Source organism: Mustela putorius, unplaced genomic scaffold, assembly GCF_011764305.1.
Source record: "Mustela putorius furo isolate JIRA1106 unplaced genomic scaffold, ASM1176430v1.1 tig00000054_pilon_pilon_pilon, whole genome shotgun sequence".
In the NCBI taxonomy this organism is placed as follows: domain Eukaryota; kingdom Metazoa; phylum Chordata; class Mammalia; order Carnivora; family Mustelidae; genus Mustela; species Mustela putorius.
In genome coordinates, this window is record NW_025421262.1 from 861,602 (window position 1) to 878,925 (window position 17,324).

Consider the following 17,324-nt stretch of genomic DNA (forward strand, 5'->3'; position numbering starts at 1 on the left):
CCGCATTGAATGTACAACTTTGAGGGGCTGGATAAGGAGGAGGGTAGAGTTGAGAATTTGGGAACCTGGGACTCCACCTTCCCAGACTCTACTGCTGCTGCTGGGAATGGCAGGTGGCAAACTTCCCCTCTGCTTTTGCCAAAGTTGGGCCTTTGGCAATGCAGCTGGGGAAATCTGCCTGCCCATGGCGGAAAAGGCTGAATGGGGGCCCATGTGGGCAATGGGAATGAGTGCCCTACAGAAGACTGTTTCCAGGCACTGCCCACTCGGACGCAGGGGCTCAGAGCACAAGAGTGGCAAGGCAGGCTGGAGACAGGAGGGGAGGGAGCCTTTGCTGAGTATTTCCCACAGGCCAGAACTTTTACTCCTGTTTTTAATTAGCACCCTGCCCCCAACCAAGTAAGGAAATGGGAGCTCCTAGAGCCATTATACAGATGAGAAAACTGAGGTGCAGAAAAGTAATGTGTCTGTGGTCATTGAGATAAAAAATGGTAGAAATGATCTTTTCAGGCAAACCAGTCTAGCTCGAAACCTGTGTTTTTCCTATAAGCAAAAACCATTTTATTTCTGGGTAAAAGTATCAGGGTAATGACATCTGTCCTCAGACGTCAGTCACTGTCCTGTGTTCATTAAGAAGCTAATAGGGTAAGGATGCACATCGCCCATGTTAGAGATGAGCTGAGACTCAGAGAGGTCAAGTGACTTGCTCAAAGACACCCAGCTAGTAAGTGGGAGAGAGGTTGGCTATTAATACCAGAACTGTATAATTTCCCAGCATTTGATTTGTAAATGCTTATACAAAGAGTTGTAGTTAGCATAGTCGTTGGGCAAACTGTTGAGGAGATTTCATACTGTCGATTCCATTCAACCAGGTCATTTGTCAAAGCCTCGAAGTCATGGTTTACACACACACACACACACACACACACACGCACACACACGCGCACACGCACACACACTCTCAAACACAAGAGGAGCTCATCAGGCAGCAGCCCCTGGACAAAGGAACCCATCCAGCCCTTCCTGTGCCAGTGGTCCTGCCTTGCCAAACAGAGACCCGTACTTGGCTAGCCCCGGGGGATCAGGAGATGACTCAGTTCTGACCCCAAGGAGCTACACCCAAAAAGAGGAAAGGCATGTGCCTAGGTTTCTACCTAAGGTTTAGGCAAGAGTGTGGAAATGCCAGCTGGTCAGAAGAGGGAGACAGTAAATCTCATCCCAAACCAGAGTTTCTGGAAGAGGTGGCCTTTGGAGCTAACGAGCTCCAGAAAGCATCTTGGACATCTGATTCTTCATAGGCTGGGGCACTTTCTTGCAGTGGAAGCCAGTGAGGCCAGAACTGTCCATTTCCTCTCCCTGCAGGTGACAGGTCCGGGAGGAGACCCTCACGGAAGCAGGCTCCCAGAGCCGAGGGTGCTGCAGCAGGCAGGCGTGGAGCTCAACCTGGCCAGAAGGAGCGGGCTGGGGGCAGCCCAAGGCCGGGGTCTCCCCGCAGGAAGCAGGCAGAGCGCAGGAGACACGGAGAGGAGCTGGGGGAGCAGGGGCGGAGCTCCACAGAGAGGACCTGTGAGGGGAGGAGGAAGAGAGATGGGAGGGCTTCCCTCAAGGAGCAGAGAGCTCCCCCAAAGAAGGAAAAGGAGGTGCCAAGAAAGGAGGAGATGTGGAAGCGGCCAAAGAAACACAGGTATGTTGTGATTCTGGTTCAGGTGCATTTTTTGACTGGCACCCTCCTCTCCTTTGGCCCTTCACCCTGCCCTGATGAAGGGCTGAGGTCTTCTCCACCGGTATAGGGAGGCTGCTTCTGTTCGTCCCTGCCTTGTCCACAGCCCTGCCTTCCCCATCTGGGGCAGAAATGGGATGAGGGTCTTGGTCATTCCAGGCAGATTGGCCCCTGGGCACTCTCAGAGCCAGTGCCCCCTGTCTGGCAGGTGTGAGTGGAAGCACTGGCGGGGGTGGGGAGGGTGGGTGTGTGTGACATGGCAGCCAGGTGGGACAAGATCCCAAGTCTCCTGAATTTCAGCTGGTGACTCACCACAGCTCCGGAAGAGGCACTGAGAGAAACTAACAAAATTGGATGCAGCAGTCATCCTAGGACTTAAGCACGCCATCTCCCCAGTCTGGACCTGTGTCCTCGTCTGTGATGTGTGGCATTGATCTAGAGGACCGTCAGGGATTCCAACAGCCCTGAAACTTGGGATTTGGGGGGAAGGGGTATTTGTTTTGTTTCCTTTGTCTCATTAGCACTGGCACACGGGGGTCTGTGGACTAAGCCAGCTTATAGAATCATCAAGTCAGGATTTGGTCCATTCTTTGCTATAAATTTTGATGGAACATCAACTTCTCCTGTCCTCCCTCTTTGACATTACTCACTTCTTGGGATGTTTTAAGAATCCGTCTTGATAATGGCTAGGGAGGCTTTTGAAATAGTTGAAGGAATCGGGGTTATGGTGAAAATGGTGTTCCTTCCCACAGGGCTCTAGGCTCTTCTACCGAACCTCTTTACAGAGCAAACTGGGACCCTCAAAAGAGCCCACTGATTTCTTGTCACCATGCCAGCCATTCCTGGCTTGATTGGGGCTTTTTTCTACTGTCTAATGGTCTTTGGACATCAGCTAAAGGGGTAAAGGTGCCCTTAGCAATTGAAAGAGAATTTAAAGCACGCAGATTGGGCCCTGGAGTGTCCTGAACTTTACAGGGAGGCTGCCCTCCCCCTACCCGGAAACAGACCCGCAGTGTCTGGATGGCAGATGCAAAGTCAGGGGTACATTCTCAGCTAAGTGCTGTGACAGGTAGAGAGAGATGGAAAAGGCTCAGTCCTGTTTCCCAGGTGCTAACAGTCTGGCAGGGGAGAGAGGCCTTGGGCAGCAGTCATCACAAGACAAGGCAGAAAGCAATATGATCTGAGAAAGGAATTAACGAACTGCCTTCCTGGGGGGTGCTGGGACATCAGGGTTCCTCCATGGAAAAGGTAAGCTTTTCGGCTGGTCATGGAAGCCCAGGTGACATTTGAACAAGCAATGACTGAAGCTCCCCCCCCTCCCCCAGGTTAAGGGAACCCCTGTGGAAAAACTCAAAGGCAGGTAATCATGGGGTGTGCCTGAGGTGTGACAAGACACTCCCATGCCCAAGTGTTCCCAGAAGTGAAGTGTCGGGCCCCTCCTCCCACCTCTGTCCTCTTCTGAGCTCCTCAGAAATTAAGACTCATAGAAGCTCCTGTAAATTGTTCTCTAAGTCGAGCCCACATCCTGGTGTTTCCATGTATGAAACTTGCTAAGAAGCAGCTGGGGCATAGCCTTTTCCTGTGCCCTCCTCACCTCGGGGTGGGGGTGGGGGGGCTGCTGTCCCTCCCAGAGCCACCGTGTCTGCGAGTGAAGGACGGTGTGAGAAGCACACACAAGAACTAGGATTTTGTGGCAGCTGAACACATCATCTTGTCTGTGAGATGCTGAGGCTGAGGCTCCTCACGTGGGGAGAAGGATTCCGGCTGGATGCTCCCTCCCCCTATGCTGTCCAGTACCATCCCTGTCAGCCCCGTGCTGAGCCCTTGAACTGTGGCCCACGAAGACCAAGACACTGAATTTCTCATTTCCTTTCATTCTAATTCAGTGTTATTACTACAGAATTAACACAAGAGTTAGTGGATTTACTTAACCCGGAGAGACAGCTATAGCTTTGAAATCAATTTAACTTTGAAATCAATTTAACTTTGAAGCCGGTGCATTTCAAATCTCTAAAAAATAAAAAGGCAAAAAAAAAAATAAAATAAAAGGCAAACTGCTTTTGTCAATGCAGATGTAAATGTCAAAGGGAAATGGCATTTGGCTACTTGAGTCATTTGTTGGGAAACTTCTAAGTAGGTCTGAAACAACCTGGGTATGTAAATCCACCTTTTCAACTACAAATATTATGAAATCCAGATATGGATGAAATATGTTCAAGGAAAATTTAATGTCTGAATTGATATGCACAGTAGCTGTGGGATGAACACCAGATTTTGAAGACAGTACAAGAAGAATATAAAATTTCTCATTAATAATTTTTTATATTTGTTACATGTTAAAAATAACAATTTTTGACATATTGGAGTCAATGAAATGTATTATTAAAGCTAGCTTGCCCATCTCCTTTTGCCATTTTTTAAAAAATTTTATTTATTTATTTGACAGAGAGAGAGATCACAAGTAGGCAGAGAGGCAGGCAGAGAAAGAGGGCGAAGCAGGCTCCCTGCTGAACAGAGAGTCTGATGTGGGGCTTTGGACATCAGCTAAAGGACCCTGAGATCACCAACCTGGGCTGAAGGCAGAGGCTCAACCCACTGAGCCACCCAGGCTCCCCTGCCTTTTTTTTTTTTTTTTTTTTAAGAGATTTTACTGATTTATTTGAGAGAGTGAGAAAGAGTGAGCATGAGCAGGGTGAGAGGCAGAGGGAGAAGCAGACTCCCTGTTGAGCAGGGAGCCTGATGGGGAGCTCAATCCCAGGACTCTGGGACCATGACCTGAGCCAAAGGCAGATGCTTAACGAATGAGCCCCCCAGGTGCCCCTTGCCATTTTAATATGGTTACTAGAAAATTTAAAATTACAACACGTGGCTCAGGTTACGTTTCTGTTGAGCAGCACTGTGCTCGAGTGTGGTGGGTGGAGAGGACTTAAAGAAATGGAGTCGGGGGAGGCCACCCTCCTGGTGTTTTGGGCTACAGGACAGAGCGCGGCCTCTTCAGATGGGCGATGGGAGTCACTGAGGGCTTCTGCGCAGACGCAGGCCTCTGAGGGGAGATCAGTGCTGGGAAGGCCAGGGAACACAACCCACCTGCCTTGCCTGTGGGTTCCTCTCCATTCCACAGAGCACCTGAAGACACTTGCCAACTTTTCACTCTCCCCTGCTCTGCCCCTGCTCTACCTTCCAGATCACCCTCCTTGGCCTCCCGTGCCTCTGGAGTGGAGTCTCTCTCAGAGGAGGAACTGGCCCGGATCCTGGAGCAGGTTGAAGACAAGAAGAAGCTCATCGCCACCATGCGGAACAAGCCCTGGCCCATGGCGAAAAAGCTCAGGGAGCTCAGGTGAGCGAGGGGTGGTCAACCAGGGCCTCTGGAAGTCCAGAGGGCGCAAGCCCTTCCCATGGGCCCCAAACCCGGCTGCAAGAGGACTTAACGGGAAGTGGGATTCACTCTCCCACTCTGCTTTGGTCCCTCCTCTCCCCAGCACAAGCACAGTGCCTGAGTGGGGTCTGTTAGAGCCCAGACAAACAGGAGTCGTTACTGCTAACAGAGGGCCTGTGGTTTGCCAGCACCAAGCAGGGTCTGGGGAGCGAGATGAGGATCATGGTGCTCTGGCCTAGAGCCAACCCTGCCACTCTGCCTGATGTCCCTTCTGTCCCGTGCCCCTTCACCTTCATGGCGAAGGTTCCTGCGCCTTCCTCACAACCCAACACAGTCACTCTCTGTGACCCTCCTCTGCCTCTGCAAGGTCAGAACTCCCTTCGTGTTCCTGAGGCACTCAGAACCTCTCCATGTGTAGCACACTCCCACTTACGTGTGGGGAGCAGGGACTGGGTCTGTCTCAGCTACTCCGGCAGCCTGAGGGCCTGACCCCGGGTCAAGCTCACCATCATGCTCCATGAATATTGTTCAGGCCTCCTCAGGCCCCAGCCCCCGACTCCTGTTTCCAGCCGGCCCTTCTCTGGCTTCCACACAAAGGCCAGCACGCCATACACGTTATGAACCTCATGTCTCATAAGGGCGAGAGTCACATTGCTTAACTTCTGGTTTTCTACTTAAAACAACAACAACAACAACAAAAAAAAAACCCATCCAACATTACCATTTCCCCCCCGCAAGTGCTCTCTTGGCTTTTCTGTTGCAGGGCTGAGCAGGGAATGCTCCCTCTCCCCTTCCCTCTTTGTGAAGCCCTTTTCCCTCGCTCCTCTCACACATGCATTTCCCAGCGGCTCAAGTCAAATGCCTCATCCTCTACTGGGTAGAACAATCTGGCAGCTGTATTTGGACACATTGGGATTCATGGTTTGCCCCTCTGAGAGGCACCGCCCAGATGCTAGTTGCACAAACATGGGTTGGGCTTCTGGTGAACAGAGCTTACTCCATGCTAGCAAATGACCGCATTGTGTCCTACACAGTTGTGCGAAGAAAGGTGTCCCTGTGGTGCCCACCGGCCAGTGTGTCCCAACAGGACCTCTGTTGGAGGTGCTCTAAATCCATACTAATACTCCTGCCGCCAGCTACAGGTGGCCAGTAAGCTCTTGGAGAGTAGCAAGTGTGACTGAGACACGGATTTGGGGGTTTTATTTTAATTTATTTAAATTAAATCATCCCCTGTGGCTGGTAGCTACCGTTCTAGTGGCAGGGACAGCTCCCAGCAGTGGCTGTCTTCCCACTCAGCCTCTTTTCCTGAGACTCTTCTCCCTAGTCCCTCGGGGCCAGGTTCTTCTTCCTGCAGGGGGGCACAGAACAGCCATCTGTCACCCTTACGGGACCTCACCCCCACTCAGGTGTCACCTGAACACATCTTTTATTAACAGTGGAAAAAGAGCAACCGAGGTGCTTATGGAAATGAGATCTCCAGGCAGCTGGAAGTCACGGGGCCTGGGAGATTTCCTGAGGGCTGTCTAGCTGCCTGGAGGAGAAGTGTGACATCTCCTCCAGCCAGAGGACAGAGCTCCTGCTCTTGGGATGGTTGACAAATGGCTAAAGCCTGGGAAGCCAAACAGGCCCATGTGTTTCTCCTTGGAGCAGGGATCTTCAGCCAATGCTGGCCTCCTTCCCTCTACCCTCTCCCAAGACTCCTTATCTCCAGCTCAAGTCCAAGCCCAGAGAGCCTCTGAGTCCCCAAGCAAGCTGGTGCCTCTGCCTCAATCTTTGCTTTCTGCCAGTCTGGCTGATTCCCACATATCCTGCAGGACTGGGGCCAAGTGTCCCTTCTGCAGGGACACTCCCATCCTTTCTCAGCAGTAATGAAGAGTTCCTACCCAGTCTTGGGTGCCAAAAAGGAGCCAAATGAGGAGCATGGACTGCCATCTGGAAGAAACCAGACAGCACCCTTTCCTTTTCACCCACTGAAGCAGTGTCAGAGGATGCCTGCTAAGGCAGAAGATTTAAACAAGATCCAGAGTCTTATAATATCCACAGTGTCCAGGCTTCACCTGAAAATCACTCATCATACCAAGAACTAGGATGATCTCAAGCTGAATGATAAAAGACAACTAAAGATGCTAACACAAAGATGACATAGATGCTACAATTATCTGGCAAATTTTTAAAGAAACTGTCATAAAAGTGTTTCACTGAGCAATTATGAGGACATGAAACTAATGAAGAAGTAGAAAGTCTAAGAAAAGAAATAGAAGATGTAAGGAAAAACAACTAGAAATTTTAGAAGTAAAAAATAGAACAACTGAAATTTTTAAAAAATGAATGAGTGGGCTCAACAGCAGAATGAAGAACACAAAGAATCAATGAAACTGAAGGTAGAACAAGAGAAATTACCCAATCTAAACAATACAGAGAAAATAATCAGGGCGGGGGGGAATGAACAGAACCTCAAGGACATTTAGGACTGCAATAAATGTTGTAATATTAGTGTTTCTTCCATATCCCTTGCCCTGGATATGAGAGGGTCAGGAGGAGGAGTCCAAGAAAAGAGAAGAGAGAGGGTGGGGCTGAAAAAAACCTTCAAAGAAATAATGACTAAAAATTTTCAAATTTGGCAAGACTTACAGACTCAAGAAAACGAAAGAAACCCTACATGGAATGAACCCAAAGTAATCCATGTCAAGACACATCATAGTCAAACTTCTTACCAGCAGTCAGAGAGAAACAATGCATTGCCTATAGGGGAAAACAATTAGAATTAAAGTAAATTTCTTATTAGAAGCCTGTCCTCTGGAGGACAGAGGAAGGTTACACAATTTTTCAAGTGCTAAATAAAAGAATTCTCAGCCCAGAATTCTATAGCCAGCAAAAATATCCTTTAAGAAGAAGAAGAAAGTGGGACACCTGACTTTGCTCAAGTTGTGATCTGAGGGTCCTGGGATCAAGCCCAGCATCAAGCCCCAGATTCAGTGGTGAATCTGCTTACCCCATCCACCCCTCCCCCTGCTCACATTCTCTCTTTGTCTCTCTCTCAAATAAATAAATAAAATGTTTTTTTTAAAAAGTAAAAAGGAATCAAGACATCCTCAGATGAAGGAAACATAAAAGAATTTGTTACCAGCAAACCAACCCTAAAAGAATGGCTAAATTCTCTAAATAAAAAAGAAATGATAAAACAAAGACTCTTGGAACATCAGGAAGGAAGAACATGGTAAGAGCTAAAATATTGGAAACTGTCATAGATTTTCCTTCTCCCTGTGAGTATATAAAATTATGTTTAACAATTGAAGAAAAAATATAACAACATCTAATGTAGTTCTCAATGAATGTAGAGAAAATATCTAAGACAATTATAAATGAGAGGGTAAAGGGACATAAGGAACACACATACATTTTACATTACATATCACATTGTATAGTAATATGTAGGAACAATTAGAGCAACTACTGAAAAGACCATACAAAGAGATAACACTGAAAAGCATCATAGATAAACCAAAATGGAATCCTAAAAAATGTTGAAGTAACTTGCAGGAAAAAGGATTAGAGAAATGAAAAACAGAAAGAATAAACAAATAAACAAAAGTAAAACAGTAGGTTTAAATCTTTTTTTAAGATTTTATTTATTAATTTGACAGAGAGAGAGATCACAAGTAGGCAGAGAGGCAGGCAGAGAGAAAGGGGGAAGCAGGCTCCCTGCTGAGCAGAGAGCCCGATGCGGGGCTCGATCCCAGGACCCTGAGATCGTGACCTGAGCCAAAGGTAGAGGTTTAACCCACTGAGCCACCCATGTGCCCCATTTAGGTTTAAATCTTAACATATCAATAACTACATTAAATGTAAGTGGTCTAAATATGCCAGTTAAAAGACAGACTGGCAGAGTAATTTTATTTTTTTTAAAGATATTATTTATTTATTTGACAGGGCGAGATCACAAGTAGGCAGAGAGGCAGGCAGAGAGAGGGGGGGGAAGCAGGCTCCCTGCTGAGCAGAGAGCCTGATGTGGGGCTCGATTCCAGGATCCTGAGATCATGACCTGAGCTAAAGACAGAGGCTTTAACCCACTGAGCCACCCTGGCAGAGTAATTTTAAAAATGACTTAACTGCATATGGTCTGTAAGAAACTTTTTTTTTTAAGATTTTATTTATTTATCTGACAGAGATAGACACAGGTAGAGAGGGAACACAAGCAGGGGAAATGGGAGAGGGAGAAGCAGGTTCCCCACTGAGGAGGGAGCCTGACGCAGGACTGGATTCCAGGATCCTGGGATCATGACCTGAGTTGAAGGCAGACACCTAACCAACTGAACCACCCAGGCACCCCAAGAAATTCACTTTAAATATTATGATATATATAGATTGAGAGTATAAAGATGACCAAAAAATATATGCCATGCAAACGTTAACCAAAATAAAGTAGTAGATGGGGCAGTGTAAATATCAAATAAAGTCAACTTCAGAGTAAAGGAAATTAACAGGGACATAAAGGAATATTATAGAGTGATAAAAGTGTCAATCCATTAAGACAAAGACATAGCAAACCTAAATGTGGGGGAGCACCAAGTGGTTTGGGTTCTGCAGTGTAGTATCTAGGGATGTGTAAACTTAGCAGTTTAAAATAGTAATGAATATTTACTGCCTTGTATGGGCCAGAAGTTCAGGAGCAGCTTAACTGGGCAGTTCCATCTTGGAGTCTCTCACAAGGTTGGGTCAGGATGTTGGACAGGACTGCTGTCATCTGAAGGCTTGACCAGGGCTGGTAGTTGTTAGAAATAGGCCTCAGTTTCTCTCCATAGGCTGCTTGAATTTCCTCATGACATGGAAGCTGGCTTCCCTCAGAAGAAGAGGAAGTCACAATTACCCTTTATTGTCCTAGTCTCTGAAGTCATAAATAGTCACTTCTACCACTTTCTGTTCATTGGAGACAATTCACTATGTCTGGACCACATTCAAGGGGAGGAGAATTTGGTTCTCCATTTTTATTTATTTATTTATTTATTTATTTATTTATTTAAAGATTTTATTTATTTATTTATTTGAGAGAGAGAGAGTGCAAGGGAGGAGCAGAGGGAGAAGGACAAGCAGAATCCAAACTGAGTGAGAAGCCTGATACGGGGCTCAGCCCCATGACCTGAGACAAAATCAAGAGTCGGACATTTAACCAACTGAGAGCCCCAGGAACCCCCAGTTCTCCATTTTAAAGGGAAGAATAACAATTTGCTACCATATTTTATACCACCATCCATGGAAGCCAGGCATTCTTGGTTAACCTCCACTGCCCTTGGACACAGATCCTCACCTGGCCCACCCAAATTTCTACTTAGCACGAGTTCAGCATTTATTTGATTCTTGTCTCCACAACTAAAATTGGAAATTGCCTGGGGACCAAGGGAGGCCCCAAACCAGCATGGCCCAGACCACCTTCAACCTCTGGCCACCCCCAACCCCTAGCCATCTCCTTTTGGCCATCAGGGCTTCCCTCCTACTTCCTTAAGATCCATGCCCCTAAACTCTTCCTCAAAACAACAGCTCCCTCCTCTCTTTGCCTTTTCACTGCATTTACCACATACCATCTGGTCTGAGGAAAAAGGGAGACAAGTTTGCAGAAGTTCCCTCTTCAAAGGACACTTGGTGACAAGGAAGGGACAGAAGTAAGATTTACAACAATCGAGAAGTATAGGACAGGAGCCTATGTTTCTATAAACCAAATCCTCTCTGGTAAAGAAGAACGGGACAGTCTGGATTATAGGTAACGTGTTTAAAAAGGAGTTTTCTGCAAAAAGTTGTTACTATTTATGTATTTTTACTATATCCAGAAAAGCTCACTGTGTCCACCAAAATTCTTAAACCAGGTGGGCTCTTCATAGTGAACAATCCCTGGAGTTTGCACCCACTGCCGGGCATGGCCTTCTGATCTCCTGAGCACTGTCTGGGGGTCTAGACACAGAGCCTGGATCTCAAGAAGAAAAGTATTTGCTGCTGGGCCCAACAGCTCAGGAACATGAGCTGGCTCTTACTTCGGGAAGTTTCACTTGAAGTCCCCAAATCTTAAAATCTGGCACATTTAAGGATTTATTTATTTATTCTAGAGCAAGATACTGCGGAGAAGGGCAGAGGAAGAAAATCTCCAAGCAGACTCCCCACTGAGCACGGAGTCCAACCAGTTGGGGCTTGATCCTATGGCCCATGAGATCATGACTTGAGCCCAAGCCGAGAGTCGGAAGCTCGACTGATGGAGCCACCCAGGCACCCCAAAAGCTGGTGCATTTAAACTCACAAACTCCAAGTGCTTAGGAACCTCTGCTCACTTGTCAAATACCGGAAGAGAACAAAAATACAAATTTCATGAAAACATGTTTTTGTGTTGTGCCTAGTTGGTAGCCACAGATAGCTAACTGCCAGTACATGTCCTGCCTAGGGGGAAACAAGAAGCTGATCCCATTAAGGATCCTTAATCCCCTACAGACCAGCTTTTGACCTTGGGGTTCGGAAGCTAAACAGTCAGCCTCATCAATATGGAGACATCGGAATAAAACCAGCTTCAGGATTAACCTGAGGTTAGAATGTGACTTTGACTTTGATCTGCCTGCAGTCGCTCTTTGGAGGTGGGATAGGGATTGTGTAGCATACAGCGAGGGCTGTAGCAATAGCCGCCAAACACACAGCTCCATGACACCTTCCCCCACAGCCCCAGAGCCACCCTGAAATGGACTTCATTTCTCATCCATTTGTGGTGCTCTATCCAGGGGCTGATGAAAAACTGGCTTTCTGCGGTCTGCGAAGGAGGGGGTCTGATTTGCAGCATTTGCTGATTTCCACCGTCTGAACACTCCCAGTGGCTAATTTCAAGCTACCAACAGTTTAACAGCCAGGTGGCCAAGTTCCTGAATATTTAACATCGGGTTCTCAGGAGCCATTCTCACTGGCCCCAGCACACCCCCCAGAATACCTAATAGACAAACTGATGCATGTTGTTTTCATCCAACCTTCCTGGGTTATGCAGTCCCTCATTCAACATTCATGCAGTCCACAAATGTCTCCTGAATGCTGTATTCATTCTCCTTTTCTTTACTGAAGTATAATTGACATACAATATTATATTCATTTCAGGTGTGCAACAGCATGATTCGAGGTATGCATACACCACGCAACGCTCACCACTATAAGCCTAGCTACCATCTGTCACCATACAATGTTATTAGTATTATTGGCTATCATCCCTAGGCTGTACTTTGCCTCCCCATGACTTAGTTATTTTGTAACTGGAGCTTTTTAAAATTTAATTTTATTTTTTTCAGTGTTCCAAGATTCATTGTTTATGCATCACACCCAGTGCTCCATGCAATACATGCCCCCCTTAATACTCACCACCAGACTCACCCAACCCCCACCTCCTCCCCTCTCAAACCCTCAGTTTGTTTCTCAGAGTCCACAGTCTCTCATGCTTCGTCTCCCCCTCTGATTTCCCCCAACTCACTTTTCCTTTCCTTCTCCTAATGTCCTCCACATTATTCCCTATGCTCCACAAGTAAGTGAAACCATATGATAATTGACTTTCTCTGCTTGACTTAATTCACTCAGCATAATCTCCTCTAGTCCTGTCGATTATAACTGGAATTTTTTACCCTTTCATCTCCTTTCCCCTGTTTTGCCATGTCTGTTTCTATTGCTGCTACAACACACTGCCACAGTGCAACTGTTTGAGCTGCTACTCCCCTATCTACCAGCTCACAGCGCTGCTGGCCACAAGTCCAGCAGGACACGGCTGCATTCTCTCTCTGCACAGGGTCTCACCTGGCTAAAATCAAGGTATTAGCAGGGCTGAAGTTCCCATGTGGGGCTAGAGGTCTTCTTCCAAGCTTGCTGGGTTTTGGCAGAAATCCATTCCTTCTCTTGCTTACCATGTGGCTTCCTCTCCAGGGGTCCCAGCAACAGAGGGTGGAGAATTCTCTTGCTTCTAATTTCTCTGACTTTTCCTTTTGCTACATCTCTCTCTCTGACTCTCTGCCTTCTTCTCTGTTTAGGGGCTCATGTGATTCTTCTGGGCCCTTCCCAAGAATCCAGGATAATATATTTTAAATTCCAGAATTTTAATTATGTCTGCCAAGTCCCTTTTGCCATTCATGGGCATGCCACCAGGGGGCTACCCTACCCTCATGGGGGCCCAAATTCTGCCTATGGGTGCCTACCATGTACTAAGCACTCATCTTAGTATTTGGGAAACTTCAGTGAATGAAACAGACAAAGAGTCCTGCCTTCACAGAGCTTACATTCTAACTAGGAGTATAAAAACCCTTCAGATTTCTTTTGGTTTGGTATTAATTGCAGTTCTGCCTCTACCCATGCCTCCTTTTTTTTTTTTTTTCTAACCAGGGAGGCCCAAGAGTTTGTGGAGAAGTATGAAGGAGGCTTGGGAAAGGGGAAAGGCAAGCGAATCTACGCCTGTAAGATGCTGGTCGCTAAGGTGGGTGGCACAGAGACAGCCAAACCCTCAGAAGTGTTTGTTCAGCCTCTGAACCTGGGTGACCATCACAGGCCCTTGCCTCTTCATTTCTGTCTAGTTCCCCCAGAATCCCCCCACTGAGAGGTCCGGCTGACTAGCCGATTTGTCCAGGAGTGGAGACTGTTTGTTGTCAGTTTCTCTACATTTATCTGTAAGGGCTTCGGTGTATCTGAGATTCATTTCCTCTCCAGTGAAGAACTATAAACTCACAAAACGGATGAGGTGAAAGGACTGAGATCTTATTTCCCAAGCCCCAAATCCGGACACACTGTTTGATGCCCACAGCCCCGAGGGACTGTCAGATGGTGGCCAAGTGATCAGCTAACTGGCAGGCTGTCCCCAGGGGCCTCCCTTGGCAATGTTCATTACCCAACTTGGCCCTCAGCCTTGCAAGTCTATATTCTGTACTGATATTATCAGCACCCGACAGGGGATCCATCCCTCGGGGTTGGGGGATCACATTAATAAAGCTTCTGAGACTGATAGGTAAAACCAGGTGCTGGATTATTAATTTACAAGAAAAAATAACCATGAGAGAACTTGAAATATGAAGAATTCACATCAGCAGTGCCTTTTTTTTTTTTTTGATAATAGAGTTACTTTATGTGGGTAGCTAACCATAATCTTAATTTCAATCTTTTAACTTGCAACCACAAATCATTACCATAGAAATCAAAATACTCACAGCCCAGGTGATGGGCAGTTTTCCTTATAGACAGACTTAAATAGAAAGCCAATAAACCACCAAAGATGAATTTTGAGCGTGGAATCAGAGCTAGGGAAGGTAGGTAAAGCAGTGGAGCTAGAATGCCCAATGCTAGTCTCCATACCCCTTCCTGTTGTAGGGGGTGCTTTGCCATTGTTATCAACCAGGCTTCTGCTTACACACTCCTCTTCTCTATTGCACCTGTGACCACCGTCGTTTTCGACAGGTGCTTCCTTCCTTGTATAGCAATCATCCCATCAGGATACATTCAAAGCCTATAGGTCTGGAAACGCATCTGATCCCTTCAGATAAATGTTCCTTTTGAGCCTTTAGTGACTTACATGGGAAACCCCACTTCCTTTACAAACAAGTCTTTAGGGGGACTTTATTATAATAGAAACTGATCCTAGGGTCTTCTCCCCACTACTTCTTTGTCTGCTGTTTTCTATGAGTTTTTTTTTTTTAATTCCAAATAGATGTATTTCCAGGGAGTATGGTTGTTGGAAGAGCAACCCTCTTGAGAGCTGACAAATTTTCACCCAGTCAGCAGACAGACAGCTACTCAGGTTTCCAGCTGGTACCAACTCTGAATGTTGGTGCTGAGAACAGATCTTGGAAAGAAGCAAAACACCTAACTTCTTTCAGAAAAACAGAAACAAGAACCAAAAAAACAGTCCGTTGTTTTCACCAGGAGAAGAATGGAAGCCACGGGTCAAGGTCCTACCAATTCCAGCACCACAAAGGCTGAACAAAGTTCTTATCAGATTTATGCACTTGGCTGTCTGCCAAATGTGGACGTAAGCCTTGTGAGATTTTTCCCTCCTTTGAATGTTTAAGAATTAAAAAGAAAAAAAAAATGTTGCGCCAGAGGTTGCTAACCCAATTTGATCCCCTAAACCAGAAGTATATACAGAATTCCTAAGTTCACATATACACTGTCCAAACATGAAATTTTATCAGCAAATACAAGGCACTGTGCCAGGCCGGCTTCTCTCTTGCCCCACTCTTGACTTTGGTGTTGACTTGTCAGCATCAACATGTTCCTGCAGTGTGTTCCTCCAGGCCCCAAGGCAGGATGTTAATGTACTGAGTGTATTACCTGTTTAATTTCAGAAGTGGGTCAAGTTTAAGAGAGACTTCCATAACTTCAAGACTCAATGTATACCCTGGGAAATGAAGATCAAGGACATTGAAAGTGAGTATTTTGGTGTAACTGTGTTGAGCTGGTTTCCTAACGAGTTTTCCAAGGGCTTGGATTGTGTTCTTGACCAGCTGATCAGGTTATTCCACAGGACCTGTGGTCTTAGAAAACAGGATGGCCTTTGAGCGAGTCAGACCCAGATTTAAATCCTGTTTCTTCATTTTCTTATTGCAGGAGCGCAGGTAAATGGGTTAGCCCGTCAGAGCCCCCAGGTTATTTATCTGGAACATCCGTTCCACAGACCGACATGAAAACAGAATCCATCACACACATGAAGAGCTCGGTCATGCTATCTTCCTCCTTCCACAACATTTAAACCCTGCTGCCTTTCCTTATGCCAGGTCACTTTGGTTCTTCTGTGGCATCATATTTCATCTTTCTCCGATGGATGTATGGAGTTAACCTCGTCCTTTTTGGCTTAATATTTGGTCTAGTTATCATCCCAGAGGTAAGACAAGAGCTTCCTAGATCTCTAGAGAGTGTGGAGGCTTATCATGACCACCATCCTCATTTATATTAATCAAATACTCTCCGTTTTACAAAAAATCAGTCATTCATTTTAAGTTCTCTACTCCCATCCATTGCCTGGATAGCTTAGGACAAAAAAATGGAACCAAAATACTTGTGTTCCTTTTTTTTTTTTTTTTTTTCTCAAAGTGTTCAGCTTTATTGAGGGCATGGGATATCTATAGATAAGGTCTGGAATCAGCCTGGAAGGGCAGTGACCCAATGGGCAGCCAGGGAAGACATTTCCATGACTTGGGTTTTCTCGAAAGTGTGACTCTCAGCTCCACCACACCCAATGCCTTTGAGTCCAAACATGGCGTCATAAGAGGGATGATTGTAATAGGGCTTACCTTCATGCTCAGCAAGGCTCCCTGACATCAGCGTCTTTCCACATTTCTCACACATCGTCCCCCAAGGCTGATGCCAGTCCTTCCCCAGAGAGCTCACCTGCTCAGCTGGCCCCATGGCCCACCCAGGGTCTCAGTGGGTCCTTGTGCCCCATGGGTGGGGAGGGGCACCTCCAGTCCCCTAGGCCAATCCAACCAAACAAATGAGGGGTGGGTTCAAGATACTTGTGTTTCTAAATTAAGACATGGACCCTACATTTTTCTGTCTTTTGTTTTACTTTAAGATTAGTGGAGAATTAACGTCTTAGTAAGTTTTTTTCTTTACCCTGAAAAAAAAGAGAGAGAGAGAATGCATTGTGTCATAAGTTACTGAAAAAAAAAAACAAAACCTGCATTTAAAGTTTATTCCTCACTATTCTCCCAGATATAATCTTATACAGATGTATGTGCGTACCTACTTATAGATGAGTAACTGAGAGACAGGAAAGGAATAAGCAACTTGTACGAAGTCACACAGTAAGTTTGTAGTAAATGAGATCCAGGTCTCCAGAGTGTTGGCCTGGGATCTTTTCCAAGGGAAATCTGACAAATTAGAAGACTTCTGGGCAGAACACTGTCAAGCATTACAGGACCAAAATACAACGGAATACACAGGAGGCTATGTTCTTGGAAGGGAAAACTTAATATTGTAAAATAAAAAAGTTAATCCCTCCTAAATCAATATGTAAACTTCATACAATTCTGATTTTTTTAGAATTAAGGATGCAAATACAGGCATATATATTAGGTTATTAATAACATAATCATGTACACGTGAAGAACTGGCAATATTCTAATATCCAACAATAGGTTATTTGTTAAGTAAATTTATAGTAGATAGATGGGATTAAATATTCTGAAGTCATTTTATTCAGAGACATACCATATGCTATAGAGAATTGAGAATTAAGCTAAATAA

At 45.9% G+C, this 17,324-nt stretch overlaps 1 protein-coding gene across 1 annotated transcript in view; it reads left to right on the top strand.

Annotated features, from left to right (window-relative positions):
- The window catches only part of TMC2 (transmembrane channel like 2), a gene marked incomplete at its 3' end in the record, with an annotated part of 44,487 nt that overhangs the window by 10,852 nt on the left and 16,311 nt on the right, over window positions 1-17,324 (top strand). The window contains exons 2-6 of the mRNA XM_045080966.1: window positions 1,363-1,684; window positions 4,905-5,057; window positions 13,476-13,566; window positions 15,425-15,506; window positions 15,854-15,960. Of these exons, the coding sequence (XP_044936901.1) occupies window positions 1,363-1,684; window positions 4,905-5,057; window positions 13,476-13,566; window positions 15,425-15,506; window positions 15,854-15,960 (755 nt within the window). The remainder of the gene's footprint in view (window positions 1-1,362; window positions 1,685-4,904; window positions 5,058-13,475; window positions 13,567-15,424; window positions 15,507-15,853; window positions 15,961-17,324) is intronic.